Source organism: Grampus griseus (genome assembly GCF_964374135.1).
Source record: "Grampus griseus genome assembly, chromosome: 6".
Lineage (NCBI taxonomy): Eukaryota > Metazoa > Chordata > Mammalia > Artiodactyla > Delphinidae > Grampus > Grampus griseus.
The window spans coordinates 69175083-69193754 of NC_139000.1; the positions used below are offsets into that span (position 1 = coordinate 69175083).

The following is an 18672-nucleotide window of genomic DNA, read 5'->3' on the forward strand; positions in this document are numbered from 1 at the left end:
TCCTGGTAACATTTTGATATCCTGGTAACACTTACCTAACAGGGAAATTTTTCTGATTCAAAGTTAATTTGGTCAGAGTACTATCTTTAAGTACTTTTCTTTTCAAGTGGTAGGCTTTTAATAATTGGGTACCGAATGAAATAGCTGCAACACTGTTATAAGATCCATCTTGCAAATAGAATTTGAGCAGATAAAGGAATTAGGAGTAGTTTATGCATTCTAAAAGCACTTACGGTATGCTGGAACCTGAGATTCAAAGGTGAGGAAGATGCCATCCCTACTTTTGGTAAGGCAAAGTGGCAAGTACCTGGGCTCTTCAGAGTTAAATTGCTTTGCTCTAGTGCTACCTCCAGTACATACTAGCTCTGTTACCTTGAGCACATTATTTGGCCTTTACAAGCTTCAGTTTTGTCATTTCAAACATGATAATCATGATTTCTATAAAGTGCTAAGGAGAGCATTTACAGTCACTGTTCAATAGATGTTAGCTGTTACTGTTGGAGGAGTCATTATGGATCAGATGCTCAGGCTGAACTGGAATAAGGCTAGAGTGAATATCAGATAGAAAGAAGATTGCCCAGTGGGAGCAATCTTCTAGATACCTATCTTCCCTTGACCTTATCTGACTCTCAAAGGTTAAACTTCAAGACCCTAGACCACTTATTTAATTATAATGCTGTGATATAAATATAATATGAACCACAGAAGGAAAAAATTATACTGTGTTTACATTACTGTAATGTTGCTGTGTTTCTGCAGATTCCTTACAAGTAAAGGCAACAATTAGTTTTTCAGCACATCCCTCAATGGACTGCTTTTCACTGTATTACTTAAATAATAAGTAGATACCAAAGTAGACATATCAAATAATTGAGGAAGGTCGAATTAACTAATGTTAAAAAAAATCATAGTACATTATGCCCCTTTTTTGTAGAATAAATAATTTTTAAAAATTTCTGTCAATGTTAAAATTATTAAAGAATGTATTTATGCTTTTTTTATATGTACCATCCTAGCATATTCACTCTTTGTTTTATAAAATTTCATGTTTTTCTGAATCATGGTGTAGTACACCTGAAACTAACGCAGTATTATAAATCAAATATACTTCAATAAAAAATATTTTTTAAATTCATGTTTTATCTTTTCATTTCTAACTTAACACATACTGTTATCTTACCACTGTTTTATAAATGGCAAATACACTTGTGTACATAGATTACTTCCATTTTCTCACAGGAGAGAGTCTTGTGCAAAGATGGTTCAGCACTTATCCAAGGATATGTATAAAATATGATCTAAGAATGTGCTTTTGTAGTTCAGGTCTAGTTTTGTAAAACGTAAGTCTAAAAAGTTAAAGAAAACCAGATATTGCTTTGGATTTTTGCCTCTTCCATAAGATGATCATGCCTTGAATTATTTTCTTCACTGGTATCTTAATTTTTAATACTAATTTATAGCTATATCTCTTATATAGTATTAAAGAGTATGAGTCTCATGCTTTTAAAAAAGAGGGGAGTTATAAACATTTATTATATCTCTCATCTGAAAACTAAAATGAATAATAACAAAGCCCTTTGTATTTCTCAATTAATAAGTGGATAGCCTACTCATGATTTTCATTATAGAACTCTCTGAAAGATTATGTTACTTTCTGTGTAGCCTCATACAGTGTTGCCAACATGGATATTTTTCATGGAACCCAGAGTTAAATTTTTCTACTCTGTTCTTTATATGATTGACTCCAGGTAGGTACTGGTTTTTGTCTCTCCTGCTTACTTTTTCTGGATGTTTTGTCTGATTATAGGGAGAAGACTTACATAATAGCTCTTTATCCTATTATGTACAGCCTGAAATCTTCTATCATTTTCATTTCCGCCAGGATAGAATAGAGGGGTGAACTGAGACGTCGACTTCCATCCTCATTCTGCCACCAACTAACTGTGTGATCCCTCTGTGCCTCACTTCCATCATCTGTAATATAAAGTCATTTACCTAAATGAACTCGACAAGACTCTTCTGACTCTTAAAAAACAATCTCATGGTTCTTTTTAAAATTGTGGTGTAAAACACGTAACATGAACTATACCTTCTTATCAAAATGTATACAATTTTTCATCTTGCAAGACTGAATATCTGTACCCATTGAACAGCAAGTCCCCATTTCCCCCTTGTCAGGTTCCCCCTGACAACCACCATTCTACTTTCTTTTTTTAAGACTGACTACTTTAGATAGTTATACAAGTAGAACCATGTGATATTTGTCCTTCTGTGACTGGCTTGTTTCACATAGCATAATGTCCTCAAGATTTATCCATACTGTAGTATATGACAGGATTTCCTTTTTTAAGGCTGAGTAATATTCCATTGTGTGTGTCTAGCACATTTTATTTATCCATCTATCCACTGATGGATATTTAGGTTATTTCTATCTCTTAGCTATTGTGAATAATGCTGCAGTGAACATGGGGGTGCTAATATCTCTTTGAGATCCTGATTTCAATTCCTTTGAAATATTTCAGTTATTTGAAACATTTTAAAATACTCATGTGTATTTTATTATAAAAACTAACAGTGCCAAGTTAAACAAGTCAAACAATTCAAGTTTGTTTATATTCCATAAAATATTACCGAAAATTGTGTTTCAATAAAGAAGACTTGTTTCAGAACAGGCAGCTAATAGCAACTGAGCATTTAATGTTTTTTTGTGAATAAATTTTAAAAGAGACTACTGCCTGTCCTGAATTTCCAGAAGTGGGATTGCTGGATCATACGTTAGTCTTATTTTTAATTTTTTGAGGAACCTCCGTACGGTTTTTCATAGTGACTGCACCATTTTACATTCTGCCAACAGTGTACAAGGATTCCAGTTTTTCTACATCCTTGCCAACACCGGTTATTTTCTAGTTTACTGGTAATGGCCATTCTAACAGGTATGAGGTGATATCTCACTGTGGTTTTGATTTGCATTTCCCTGATGATTAGTGATATTAAGCATCTTTTCATATACCTGTGGCCATTTGTATTTCTTCTTTGGAAAATGTCTATTCAAGTCCTTTGCTCATTTTCTTAAATCAGGTTATTTGTTTGTTTATATTTTTGTTGTTGAATTGTAGGGTTTCCTGGTATGTCTTGGGTATTAACCCCTTATCAAATATATGGTTTGCAATTTTTTTTATTATTCCATATGTTGCCTTTTTTTACTATGTTTTCTTGGCTGTACAGAAGCTTTTCAGTTTGAAGTAGGCCTACTTGTCTGTTTTTGCTTTTGTTGCTTGTGCATTTGGTGTCATATACAAGAAATCAACGCCAGGAGCAAAGTTAGGAAGTTTTTACCCTATGTTTTCTTCTAGGAGTTTTATAGTTTCAGGTCTTATGTTTAAGTCTTTAATTCATTTTGAGTTGATTTTTGTGTATGGTGTAAGATAAGGGTCCAATATCCTTCTTTTGCATGCAGATATCCAGTTTTCCCTGGATTTGTTGCAGAGACTATCCTCTCCCCATTGTATATCCTTGGCTCCTTGTCATAAATTAATTGATCGTATATACATAGGTTTATTTCTGGGCCCTCTATTCTATTCCATTGGTTTATATGTTTGTCCTTGTGCCAGTATCATACTGTTTTGATTACTGTAACTTTGTAATATGTTTTGAGGTTATTCAGGGTCCTTTGTGGTTCCATATGAATTTTATGATTGTTTTTCTATTGTGCAAAAATAAAATTCCTTTGGGATTTTGACAGGGATTACATTGAATTTGTAGACTTTTATGGGTAGCATGGACATTTTAACAATATTAGGTCTTCAGATCTATGAACGCAAGATGTCTTTCCATTTATTTGTGTTGTCTTTAATTTCTTTAAGCAATGTTTTGTAGTTTTCAATATTCAAGTCTTTAACCTTGTAGTTAAGTTTATTCCTAAGTATTTTATTCTTTTTGAGCTATTGTAAATGCGATTGTTTCCTTAATTTTCTTTTTGGATTGTTCATTGTTAGTGTATAGAAACACAACTGATTTTTTTTTTTTTTGCGGTACGTGGGCCTCTCACTGTTGTGGCCTCTCCCGTTGCGGAGCACAGGCTCCGGACACGCAGGCCCAGCGGCCATGGCTCACGGGCCCAGCCGCTCCGTGGCATGTGGGATCCTCCTGGACTAGGGCACGAACCCGCGTCCCCTGCATCGGCAGGCGGACTCCCAACCACTGTGCCACCAGGAAGCCCCACAACTGATTTTTAATGTTTGTTTTGTATCCTGCAACTCTCCTGAATTCATTTACTAGTTTTAATTAACTTTTTGGTATGTGGAATCACTAGAGTTTTCTACATACAAGATCATGTTATCACAGAGATAATTGTACTTCCTCCTTTGTTTTTTTTTTCTTTTTTGGCTGCGTTGGGTCTCAATTGCAGCACACAGGATCTTTGTTGCAGCATGCAGTATCCTCCATTGTGGTGTGCAAGCTCTTTATTGTTGCACACAGGCTTCTCTCTAGTTGTGGTGTGCAGGTTTTCTCTCTCCAGTTGTGGCGTGTGGGCTCCAGAGCACACGGGCTCTGTAGTTGTAGCATGTGGGCTCTCTAGTTGAAGCACGTGGGCTCAGTAGTTGTGGCACACAGGCTTAGTTGCCCTGTGACATGTGGGATCTTAGTTCCGCAACCAGGGATCAAACCCGTGTCCCCGGCATTGGAAGGCGTATTCTTTACCACTGGACCACCAGGGAAGTCCATACTTTTTCCTTTCTGATTTGGATGACTTTCATTTTTTTTTCTCACCTAGTTGTTCTGCCTAGAATTTCTGGTACTATGTTGAATAGAAATGGCAAGAGTGGGCACCCTTGCCTTATTCCTGCTCTTAGAGGAAAAGTTTTTTGTTTTTATTTTTCAGTATGATATTAGCTGTGGGCTTTTCATAGTCATAGAGCCTTTATTATTTTGAGGTAAGTTTCTTCCGTTCCTAGTTTAGTAAATGTTTTTGTCATGAAAGTGTGCTGAGTTTTATCAAACACTTTTTCTGTGACTATTGAGATGATCATGTGATTTTATCTTTCATTCTATTAATGTAGTTTATAACATTGATTGATTTTCATGTTGAACCATCCTTGCACTCCAGGGATAAATCCCACTTAGTCATGATTTATGATCCGTTCAATGTGTTGTTGAATTCTGTTTGCTAGTATTTTGTTGAGTCTTTTTGCATCTGTGTTCATTAGGGATGTTTGCCTGTAGTTTTCTTTTCTTGTAATGTCTTTGTCTGGTTTTAGTATGAGAATAATGCTGGTCTCATATAATGAGTCCAGAAGTGTTCCCACCTCTTCAATTTTTAGGGACGAGTTTAAGAAGGATTGGTGTTAATTCTTCTTCAAATGTTTGGTAGAATTCACGTGTGAAGTTATCTGGTCCTGGGCTTTTCTATGTTGGGAGGTTTTTGATTGCTGACTCAATCTCCTTCTTTATAATTGGTCTGTTCAGATTTTCTATTTCTTCATGATTCAGTCTTCATGAGAAGCATATTTCTAGGAATTTAGCCTTTTCTTCTAGGTTATCCCATTTATTGTAGTATAATTGTATATGGTTGTCTCAAAATCCATCGTATTGTTTTGGTATCAGTTATGTCTCTTCTTTCATTTCTGATTTTATTTGAGTCTTCTCTCTTATTTTCTTAGTCTAGCTAAAGGGTTGTCAATTTTGTTGATGTTCTAAAATACTAACTTTTAATTTTGTTGATTTTTTTCTGTTATTTACTTCATTTATTTCTACTTTAATTTCCATTATTTCCTTCCCTCTGCTAACTTGGAACTTAGTTTATTCTTCTTTTTCTAGTTCCTTGAGGTATAAGATTAGAGTATTTATTTGAGATACTTTTTCTTTTTTAAAATTGAAATATAGTTGATTTACACTATTACACTAATCTCAGGTGTGTAACATAGTGATTCAAAATTTTTATAGATTATACTCCATTTATAGTAATTATAAAATATTGGCTGGATTCCCTGTGCTGTACAATATATCCTTGTAGTTTATTTATTTATTTATTTATTTATTTGTGGTACGCGGGCCTCTCACTGTTGTGGCCTCTCCCGTTGCGGAGCACAGGCTCCGGACGCACAGGCTCAGCGGCCATGGCTCGCGGGCCCAGACGCTCCGTGGCATGTGGGATCTTCCCGGACCGGGGCACGAACCCATGTCCCCTGCATCTGCAGGTGGACTCTCAACCACTGTGCCACCACGGAAGCCCTAGTTTATTTATTTTATACATAGTAGTTTGTATAAACTTAATCCCCTATCCTTATATTGCCCCTCCCCTCTTCCCTCTTCCCACCAGTAATGACTTGTTTGTTCTCTATATCTGTTAATCTGTTTCCTTTTTGTTATATTTACTAGTTTGTTTTATTTTTTAGATTCTACATGTAAGTGATAGCATACAGTATTTGTCTTTCTCTGTCTGACTTATTTCATTAAGCATAGACCATCCAGGTCCATCCATTTTGTTGCAAATGGAAAAATTTTATTCTTTATTTATGGCTGAGTAGTATTCCATTGTGTGTATGTATATATGTGTGTGTGTCTGTGTCACATGTTTTTTATCCATTCATCTGTTGATGAACAGTGTGTTATTTAGTTTCCATGTATTTGTGAATTTTCCTGTGTTCTTACTAATATTTATTTCTAGATTCATTCCACTGTGGTAAGAAAAGATACTTAGTATGATTCAGTCTTCTTAAATTTGTTATTTTGTGACCTAACATGTGGATCTTTCCTGGAGAATGTTGCGTATGCACTTGAGAAGAATTTGTATTTTCTTGCTGTTGGATGGAATGTTCTGTATATGTCTGTTAGTTTCATTCGGTCCATAGTGTTGTTCATGTCCTCTGTTTTCTTATTGATCTTCTGTCTGGATGTTCTATTTATTATTGAAAGTGGAGTAATGAAATCTATTATATGTGTTGGTATCTATTTCTCCATTCAGTTCTGTCAATATTTGCTTTGTATATTTGAGCATACTTATATTGCTCTGATGTTGGGTGCATATATATTTATAATTGTTTAACTTCCTGGTGAATTGACTCTTTTATCATTATATAATGTTCATCTTTGTTTCTTATGACAGTTTTTGACTTAGTCTGTTTTGCATGGTATAAGTTATGCTATCCTTGCTTTCTTTTAGAGGTTACTATTTGCATAGAGTATCTTTTTTTGTCATTTTATTTTTAGCCTATGTGTGTCCTGAAATATAAAGTAAATCTCTTGTAGACAGCATTTAGTTGTATCTTGTCTTTTAACTTTTAGCCACTCTGTCTTTTGATTGGGGAGTTTAATCCATTTACATTTAAAGTAATTATAGATCAGGAAGGACATAATATTGCCGTTTTGTTAACTGGTTTTTGTCTGAATTATAGCTGTTGTGTCCCTCTTTTCTTCTCTTTCAGTCTTTGTGTTTTGTTGATTTTTTTGTAGTGAAATACTTTGATTCCTTACTCATTATCTTTTATGTATCTTCTATAGGTATTTTCTTTGTGGTTACCATGGCACTTAACTGAAACCACCTTACATGTATAATAGCCTATTTTAAGCTCGTAATAACTTAACTTTAATTGCATGTAAAAGTTCTACTTTTTCAACCCCCCCACACTTTATGGTATTGATGTCACAACTTACATCTTTTTATGTTGTGTATCCATTAACATATCTTTATAGTTAGCTATTTATATTTATGTCTTTATCTCCTATTCTAGTATTAAAAGTGACATATTACAGTATTCTATATTTTTCTATACATTTACCTTTATCACTGAGCTTTATACTTTTATATATTTTTATGTTGCAGTCTAATGTTCTTTCCTTTCAACTTGAAGGACTTCCTTTAGCATTTCTTGTAAGGGAGGCCTAGTGAATGAACTCCCTCGCTTTTGTTTAGCTAGAAAAGTATTTCTCCTACATTTTTGAAAGAAAGTTTTACTAGCTATAGTATTCTTAGTTGGCTGGGTTTTTTTGTTTGATTGTTTGCACTTTGAATATATCATTCTGCATGCCCATCTGGCCTACAAGATTTCTGCTGAGAAACCTGCTGATAGTCTTATGGGAGGGGTTTCCTTAATGATTCCATCATTTGAAATCAAATTTTTTAAATCAAGGACTTGAATTCTGAAGGAGGGAGAGAAAACGTTGAGTTTTATGAAACCAGGAGGTCTTGAGACAGTGAATTATAGGGCACTTGCCGGCTTATTTTAAATTTAAGGTAAAGGCAGAGTATTCATTCTCTGCTTTTTTTGCTTCCAGAGAATAGAAGACTCAAGAGCAGAGGAATCAAGAGCCCATAATGACATCTCAAGTAAATCAATAAATACACATATGTCTTTTCATTTGGAAAACAACAGCTCAGACTTTATGCAAAAAATGTTTTCCACACATATATATCTATATCTATGTTTTCCTAATGAAATAACACCTATTTTCTTTTTCCATTGATTTGAGAATTTAATATGAACTAGAATAGCCTCAAGATCTAAGATTATTTGCTGTAAAAATTTCCCACTTTGTTTTTTAATTTCTGAACTTACCAGAGAAAACTAAACACCCTTACATACTTCTTTAGGTCTGAGGATCATGAAGGAGGTGTACTCTTTAGCATAAGTAGAATACTTTATTTCTTTCCTGACAATATAATTTAAACATTTGTTAAAAGCCATATAATTAAATACACTATTTTGTAAAATGCCACTATATGTACTGATTGCCCTTCTCAGAACTAAGAATCTGTCAAACTGTCTTGGTAGAGATCTTCCCAGAAGGAGTAATTCATTGAGGCCTGTGCAGTGCAATCTAAGATAACCTTTTTTAATTAAAATGGGGAATTAAAAAGCCAATTCAAAAATTTGTTTCCTTTCGTTTGCTCAAGGTGAGGGTGCTGGAACTTCTGTTCCAATAGAGCCCCAGCAGTTGTTAAAAACATCATAAATTCTGCCTGTGTGTTGTGTGTCTGTAGCCATTACATGTGTAGCTCCAAATGCCGCTGTGGTATGTGATGGTCAGGCCCATTAATGAGTCAGTGTTTAACTGTCACTTTTTTGTTGGTAGGGTTAGGAGGATTTTTTTTTTCCTTCTTGAGATTGAATTAAAATAGATGTCTTCTAAGCTTAGAAGGAACAAGTTTTCTAAGACTACAGCAGATAGAGGAAATTTATCAATTTCTGGGTAACAAACTTGTCAAATGCACTATAAGGAAAATAAAATTTTTTTGGCATTGCATTTTGTGCCATCAAGTAGAGATCCTTGCTCATAATAGGTGTTCTCTTAATGATTTTAAAATGTAGTTTTATATATTTATTAAAAATATAAAAATAATAAAATATACATATAAATATATTTTATATATATTTATAATATATAACTCACATGCCATTTAATTAATTCATTCAAAGTGTACAAAGTGACTTTTAGTATATTCACAGAATTGTGCAACCATAATGACAGATAATTTAAGAACATTTTCATCACCACCAAAAGAAACATTGTACCCATTAGCAATCACTCCCCATTTTCTCCTATACCTCCCTGATCCTAAGCAATTACTTTCTGTCTCTGTAGATTTGCCTATTCTGGACATTTCATATAAATGGATCATATAATATGTGGTCTTTTGTGACTGGCTTTTTTTACTTCACTCGATGTTTTCATGGTTCATCCATGTTGATTACTTTTTCATGGCAGAATAATATTCCATCATATGGATATGCTGTATTTTATTTATCCCTTCATCAGTTGATGGATATTTGGGTTGTTTCTACTGTTTGGCTATTATTAATTATACCTCTGTGAACATTCACATGTAAATTTTCGTGTGGATGTATGTTTTAATTTCTCTTGGGTAGGTACTTAGGAGTACAGTTACTAGATCATACGGTAATTCTGTTTAACCAGTTGAGAAACTGTCAGACTGTTTTCCAAAGGGGCTGCACCATTTCACTTTCCCACTGGCAGTGTATGAAGGTCCCAATTTCTCCACATCCTTGCTAACACTTAATGTGGTTTCAAGCCATCCTATTGGGTATGAAGTCATACATCATTTGATTTTGATCTGCATTTATGTCATGGCTAATGCTGATTGAGTATCTTTTCATGTTTTTTTTTGGCCATTTGTTTACCTTCTTTGGAGAAGTATCTCTTTAGATCCTTTGCTCTTATAAAATTGAGTCACTTGTCCTTTATTATGGAGTTGTATGAATTCTTCATATATTCTGGATATAAGTTCCTTATTAGATATATGATTTGCAAATATTTTCTTCCATTCTGTGGGTTGTTCTTTTCATTTTCTTTATAGCATCTTTTGAAGGACAAATATTTTTAATTTGATGAAATGTTTTGTTTTCTTTTGTTGCTCATACTTTTGGTGTCATATCTAAGAAGGCTTTGCCTAACTCAAGGTCACAAAGATTTACTCCTATATTTTCTTTAAGAGCTTTACAGTTTTTGCTCCTACATTCAGGTCTGAAATCTATTTTGAGTTAATTTTTACATGTGGTGTGAGGAAGGGGTCCAAATTAATTCTTTTGCATATGGAAATACAGTTGTCAAAAATCAAACACCATTTTTCAAAGAGACTCTTCTTTCTGCATTGTATTTTCTTGGCCTTTCTGTCTAAAATCAATTGACTTAAATGTAACGATTTATTTCTAGACTGTGAGTTCTATTTCATTGATCTATATTTATATCCTCACGTCAGTACCACACTATTTTGACTGCTGTAACTTTGTAATAAATTTTGAATTTGGGAAGGTTGAATCTTCAAATTTTGCTCCTTTTGAAGATTGTTTTGGCTTTTCAGGATCACTTGTTTTCAAATGAATTTTAGGATCAATTTCTGAAATTTGGCAAAGAGGCTACCTGGGATTTTGATAGGGATTGCATTGAATATGTAGATGTATTTGGGAAATAGTACCATTTTAACAATATTAAGTCTTTTGATCCACAAATGATTTTGCTCTTCTTATTTTATTGTATCATGCATAGGGGTTGAAGTATGAACGTGGAGGGAAATTTTTGTCCATTAACCCCCCCTATATTACAATTGGTTTTAATTATTTTACATTGGAATAACCATTGAATATTTCACTGTGCTACTCATTACAACTGTAAGCTTCTTTAGGGCAGGATATGTATTAATTATTTTTGTATTGCTGAGAGTTTGTCATAGTTGTTTAAGAAAAGCATTTTTTTAACACCAAAAAACCCCTGTAATAGGTATATGTGTATAAAGGGATAGAACAAGGGCTCACAGGTAATTATAAAAGAGATAGAATATTAACAGTACTTTGAAATTACCATTAATAACAAATGGCTAACTGACATTTTTTTAGGCTTTTAATTCATATATATTCATAGTATTCATTTGGAGAAAAATGAAATATTGCTTTATCGATTGATTTCTTTTAAAAGGCATAATTTATATGTTCTTTAAATTCATTTCAGGTACCAAATCTGATTCCAGTTTTGATGTTCAAATTAGGAAGACCACTGGAACCTGTGTTATACAATGATATCTTGTATACTTTGCCTACACTTGGTGTTCACAAGGTTTGTATATTAAGCGACTTACTTTGGGGCAAAAAGAAAGTGAGACATGAATTTTGTTTGTTGTCATGTGAAATTTTGACCCTTTAATTTTGCCTTGATCACTGCTTCCCTTGTTGGGCCAAACATTTTTGTTACAATATTTAAGAATTAGTTTTTAAAAATCATTTTTTCATCAAGTTTTCCCATTGGCTGTTGTCTGAGATTGGGTCTTTATGCCCCCAGAATTGCTAACTAGCTCCTCCCAAAGCTATCTCCAACCTCTGAGGAGATGGGTAATACTGTAGTAAGCTTCCGTTTCAGTCTTTATTTTATAATAAGAGGTTTTTAAGTTCCTTTGGTAACCTTGGGGTTATCCACATTTGCATTTATGAAACCAAAGTTTCTTCAATGTTTGCTAGGTGTGCATAGGACAAATTCTACGAGTAATTCAACTTCTTGGAACCACTCCGCAACTAAAAGCTGTCACTTTGCGCTTGTTGACTTCTTTGTGGGAAAAACAGGTAAGCTCAGATATACACTTGTATGAGTAGTAAGCATGTCCCTTTCACTGAAGAAAGGTAATTTTGTCATTATGCATGACACTTCTTTGATACAGTAATATTAGTGAGTGACATAAATGATTGCATTGAGAAATTTTGATTTAGTGTACTTTTGATCTATAATGTGGTCAGTTGTGATTGACTCTCAGAGAGAAATTGAGAATAGAAAATAATCTTATTTCCTTAATTCTGAAATTTATTTTTCCATTTGTGTGGAAAAAGTGATAGAAATATAAGTGATTAGAGCATTTGTAATTAGAGTGAGATTTTGCCACTTTTTTCTTGTTTTATGAAATGAACAGTACATGGATCTGTAAGAAAATCCCCAGCAATCATAACAGCATTCTTTTTTTTCTGATTAGATGAAACACATTATAATTTGCAATGCAGATGTAAGATTTAAATGTGAAAATGCTGCATAAAAGGAGACAATTATTATTCAACTCAAGTTGTGAAATTACCTTTTTTGTGAAATTGCCTTTTTAGGATCGTGTCTATCCTGAACTGCAGCGTTTCATGGCCATGTCCGATGTGCCCTCTCTGTCTGTGGGCAAGGAGGTCCAGTGGGAGAAACTGATAGCTAAAGCAGCATCGATCAGAGATATATGTAAGCAAAGGTAAGACATGCTTGACCTTTGGGAATGTATATCATGATATATTATTTTGCATTTAATTTTTTTATTGCAAGCAAGAAGCAAGGAAAGATAGGCAGAGGATGTTTGAATAAGAATAAATGAATATTAAAGTCAAATTGTCTGATTGTAAAATTTAGTAACATCAAACAATAGCTTTGAGTAGCAGGCATGTCTTTTCAGGTCTAGACTTATATCTAGGTTTAGAGGCTATTTATATATCCTTTTCTGTGTAATAATTTAATGTTGTAATAAAACATATGATGTTACATTTTCTATTTTTCTATATATAAATTCCTGAAACCTAAGCAGTGGATTATCAGTCAAGCTGTTCTTTCTTATATTCTCTCTATGTTATGCTGATTTTTATAAGATGTTTTAATAGAGAAGGCCTTATTTGTAACTCATTGAATGGAATTAATTATTAGGAATTATTACAAGGAGGGAAATGACCTTGAATTCCTGTGTATGCTTTAGGGTTTAGGAAGACATGAAGATGTTAGGGAGATGACTCTGCTATTCTAGGTTATGGGTTAATAACTAGGCAGGAGGTGACAAGACTGAAATAACACTAAGCAAAGCTCCACCTTGCCAGATTTCTATTTTCTTGAATTAGGGTAAGGCCAAAATCTTAGAGAGGAAATAGATTTGATACATTTGTAATGAGTTATAATCCTGCAGTTTCATATATTGATTGAGCCACTGCACTGTAGAATTCTTGGAGCATCATTCTACTTTTGTCAATGATGACACTGTGAATGGTACTTCCTGAAGCTGTGCAATGAATGGGTTGGCCCAGATGCTGATAATGTGGATGATTTCCGTTTCAAGTAAAATCTTGGATCAGACTGTATTTAAGCCTCAGCAGTTCTGCCTCTTTTCTAAGCTTCAGCCTTTTGGCAACACAAAAAACATCTTAGTCTAAAAGTTACACACGTGTTAACCCAAGACTTAAGAGTTTAGATTCTCTTGAGGTATTGGCATGGAAAAAATTTAGAGATGATAGCCGACATTTTAATTTTACATACTTAAAGATGAGGCTCAGGAGACGTTAAACATCAGATCAGATCAGAGTCTGTTGAAACCTTATTCAGTGAACCTTTCAGTTACCATCTCGAGATCCGTCAAATTTTTCCAGTTTTGTTAAATGATTTCCATTTGGCGGACAGTGAAGCAATAGAATTCAGTCAGGCAATTTTTTCAATTGATATTTTGTTAAATAGAGAGAAGTATTATATCGCTGAGGGGTTACAACGAATGCAGACCTGAGCATTTCTTTATGAAGTTAAAAGCATTCTGGGGGTAGCACAATATATGTGGGATAGAGGAAGGAGAGGAGGATGAGTGAGTGAATCCAGCACAGTACCTGGCATGAAGTAAGTGCTCAGTCAGTTATAATTCATATTATTATGATTTTATCATCATTATCGTCGTTATTGTGATAGGCATACCCACCTTAGTTTGTAATACTGCTATGACCAACCATCTTCTGATCTCAAATCCCTGGGTTTACTGATGATCTCAATAAGGTAAGTCAGTTCTTTTCACTATTATTATAGACTTGAGTTTTTGTCGATTCAGACAATAGGTTTTGTGATTCAGGGAGAATAAAATTTGTTAAGGAGTGTCTTCTTTTTTGGGTAATAATACCAAAAATGAGCCTGAAGTTACAGCAGAAATGATGAAGATGCAAATCTTTGAACAAAAGCATATGGTATTCTTAGTTGAGGGTCAACGTTTGATATGCACAAGAGTAAAGAAAAGCATTAATGTTTTTGTTCAGGCAAAAGACCTTGGGTAGTAATATAGTTCTTTGGCTTTAATCTTGTGTCTAAACTGTCGTTTTTTGTAGGCCATATCAGCACGGTGCAGATATGTTGGCAGCTATTTCCCAGATGTTGAATGAATGCACCAAGCCTGACCAGGCTACTCCAGCAGCCTTGGTGTTACAAGGTCTTCATGCACTCTGCCAGGCTGAGGTGGGCTTTTTTGAGTTGTTTTGTATAATTTGGAAGAAAATAATTTACAAGGCATTGTGGTTACAAAGATGTAGGAGACTTTTGTTCGGAAGAGTGAAATAAGACAGTCTACCTTACAAATTCTTTGTAGAGGGAAGTCTTGAAACATGTAGACATTTTCTAGAGGCTAAAGAAAACCAGACTTTAGATTCTTCCTCGTTGTTATTTATTTTTGTTAATATAGAAGGAGAAGTATGCTTATAGGAGAACTCTTGAGTATATTTGCTTCTCGGTTTCGTGATTTGAGAGCCTTAGAAGCAGAAGAGGTAAGGAAACCGGCATGGGCCAGTGGCAGTTTTATAGCCAGCAAAAAACTTTTGTTGACTTGAAGATTGGCAAAGGATCCTTTCTTTCCTAATGATCAGACTGGGTAGGATGGACTGATATTAGAACCGAGTCTCTAAATGATCTTCTGAACTTCAGACTGCTCCCAAAACTGTAGCACAGCAGAAGAAATCTTTAATCTTTTGGAGAAATGTGGTAATTACATCAAAGATCATTCATCGACCTAACAAAAGTTTTTTATGTAAAAAAAATTTTTTTATGTAGCCTTGTAAGCTGCTTTATTATTGTTTTTTAATGGAAATATATTTGATTTATAATATCATAAGAGTTTCAGGTGTACAACATATTAATTCAATACTTTTATAGATTATACTCCCTTTAAGTTATTAAAAAATAATGGCTATATTTCCCTGTGCTGTATAATATATCCTTGTTGCTTATTTATTTTATGCATAGTATTTTGTGTCTCTTAATACTATAGCGCTACCTCCCCCCTCCTCCCTTCCTTCTCCCCATTGGTAACCACTACTTTGTTCTCTGTATCTGTGAGTCTGTTTCTGTTTCGTTATATACAGTCATTTGTTTTATCTTCTAGATTCCACATATAAGTGATAACAGAGTATTTATCTTTCTGTATCTGACTTATTTTACTAGGCATAATATTCTCTAGGTTCATACACATTGTTGCAAATTGCAGAATTTCATTCCTTTTTATGGCTGAGTAATATTCCATTATGTATATTTGGAATACACACACACACACACACATCTTCTTTATCTATTCATCTGTTAATTTAGAGGAAATTCTTTCAGCTTTTCATCATTTCACCATTGAGTGTGATGTTAGCTGTGGGTTTATAATAACTGGTCTTTATTATGAGCAGATATGTTCCTTTTACACAAACTTTGATGAAATTTTCTATCATGAATGGATATTGAATTTTGTCACATGCTTTTTCTGTGTCTATAGAGATGATCATGTGATTTTTTTTAAAAAAATTGGGGTATAGTTGCTTTAAAATGTTGTGTTAGTTTCTGCTGTACAATAAAGTGAATCAACTATATGTATACATATATTCTCTCCCTCTTGGGCCTCCCCCAACCCCATCCTATCCATCTAGGTCACCACGGAGAACCGAGCTGAGCTCCCAGTGCTATACAGCAGGTTCCCACTAGCTGTCTATTTTACACATGGTAGTGTATATATGTCAATGCTAATCTCCCAATTCATCCCACCATCCATTCCTGTGTCCACATGTCTGATCTCTACCACTGCATCTCTATTCCTGACCTACAAAATGGTTAATCTGTATCATTTTTCTAGGTTCCACATATATGCATTAATATACGATATTTGTTTTTCTCTTTCTGATTTACATCACTCTGTATGACAGACTCTGGGTCCATCCACATCTCTACAAATGACCCATTTTCATTCCTTTTTATATCTGAGTAATATTCCATTGTATATATGTACCATATCTTCTTTGTCCATTCATCTGTTGATGGACATTTATGTTGCTTCCATGTCCTGGCTATTGTAAATAGGGCTGCAATGAACATTGTGGTACATGACTTTTTGAATTATGGTTTTCTCAGGGTATATGCCCAGTAGTGGGATTGCTGGGTCATATGGTAGTTCTATTTTTTGTTTTCTAAGGAACCTCCGTACTGCTCTACATAGTGGCTGTATCAATTTACATTCCCACCAACAGTGTAAGAGGGGTTCCCTTTTGTCCACACCCTCATTGTTTGTAGATTTTTGATGATGGCCATTCTGAACAGTGTGAGGTGATACCTCATTGTAATTTCAGTTTCCATTTCTCTAATAATTAGTGATATTGAGCATCTTTTCATGTGCCTCTTGGCCATCTGTATGTCTTCTTTGGAGAAATGTCTATTTAGGTCTTTCACCCATTTTTCGATTGGGTTGTTTGTTTTTTTGATGTTGAGATGCATGAGCTGTTTGTGTATTTTGGAGATTAATCTCTCGTCAGTTGCTTTGTTTGCAAATATTTTCTCCCATTCTGAGGGTTGTCTTTTCATCTCATTTATGGTTTTCTTTGCTGTGCAAAAGCTTTTAAGTTCCATTAGGTCCTGTTTGTTTATTTTTGTTTTTCTTTTCATTACTCTAGGAGGTGGGTCAAAGAAGATCTTGTTGCGGTTTATGTCAGAGTGTTTTTCCTATGTTTTCCTCTAAGAGTTTTATAGTGTCTGCTCTTATATTTAGGTCTTTAATCCATTTGATTTTATTTTTGTGTATGGTGTTAGGGAGTGTTCTAATTTTATTCTTTTACATGTAGCTGTCCAGTTTTTCCAGCACCACTTATTGAAAATACTGTCTTTTCTTCATTGTATATTCTTACCTCCTTTGTCACAGATTAGGTGACCATAGGTGCGTGGGTTTATATCTAGGCTTTCTATCCTGCACCATTGATCTATACTTCTGTTTTTGTGCCAGTACCATACTATTTTGATTACTGTAGCTTTGTAGTGTAGTCTGAAGTCAGGGAGCTTGATTCCTCCAGCTCCGTTTTTGTTTCTCAAGATTGCTTTGGCTATTCGGGGTCTTTTGTGTTTCCATACAAATTGTAAAATTTTTTGTTCTAATTCTATGAAAAATGCCATTGGTAATTTGATAGGGATTGCATTGAATCTGCAGATTATTTTTGATAGTACAGTCATTTTCACAATATTGATTCTTCCAATCCAAAAACATGGTATATCTTTCCATCTGTTTGTGTCATCTTTGATTTCTTTCATCAGTGTTTTATATATAAATTTGGATTTTTGTTTTTTGTTTTTTTTTGCGGTACGTGGGCCTCTCACTGTTGTGGCCTCTCCCGTTGCGGAGCACAGGCTCCGGATGCGCAGGCTCAGTGGCCATGGCTCACGGGCTCAGCCGCTCTGCGGCATGTGGGATCTGCCCGGACTGGGGCATTAACCTGTGTCCCCTGCATCGGCAAGCGGACTCCCAACCACTGCGCTACCAGGGAAGCCCTATAAATTTGGATTTTTAAAATTTCTTCTCTGATGGCCGTGGCCAGGACTGCCAAAACTATGTTGAATAATAGTGGCGAGAGTAGACATCCTTGTCTTGTTCCTGATCTTAGAGGAAATTCTTTCATTTTTTCACCATTCAGAATGATGTTTGCTTTGGTTTTGTTGTGTATGGCCTTTATTATGTTCAGGTAGTTTCCCTCTATGCCCGCTTTCTGGAGAGTGTGTATCATAAATGGGTGCTGAATTTTGTCAAAAGCTTTTTCTGAATCTACTGAGATGATCATATGGTTTTTATTCTTTAATTTGTTAATATGGTGATTCACATTGATTGATTTGCATATATTGAAGAATCCTTGCATCCCTGGGATAAATCCCACTTGATCATGGTGTACGATCCTTTAAATGTATTGTTGGATTCTGTTTGCTAGTATTTTGTTGAGGATTTTTGTGTCTATGTTCATCAGTGATATTGTTCTGTAATTTTCTATTTTTGTGATGTCTTTGTCTGGTTTTGGTATCAGAGTGATAGTTGCCTCGTAGAATGAGTTTGGGAGTGTTCTTTCTTCCGCAATTTTTTGGAAGAGTTTGAGAAGAATAGGTGTTAGCTCTTCTCTAAATGTTTGATAG

General features: G+C 34.6%; 1 protein-coding gene across 1 annotated transcript in view; it reads left to right on the forward strand.

Moving 5' to 3' along the window:
- The window catches only part of FOCAD (focadhesin), a 312127-nt gene that overhangs the window by 133992 nt on the left and 159463 nt on the right, over positions 1 to 18672 (forward strand). Inside the window, exons 12-15 of the mRNA XM_082656700.1 lie at positions 11464 to 11568; positions 11967 to 12068; positions 12594 to 12724; positions 14592 to 14718. Coding sequence (XP_082512826.1) covers positions 11464 to 11568; positions 11967 to 12068; positions 12594 to 12724; positions 14592 to 14718 — 465 coding nt within the window. The remainder of the gene's footprint in view (positions 1 to 11463; positions 11569 to 11966; positions 12069 to 12593; positions 12725 to 14591; positions 14719 to 18672) is intronic.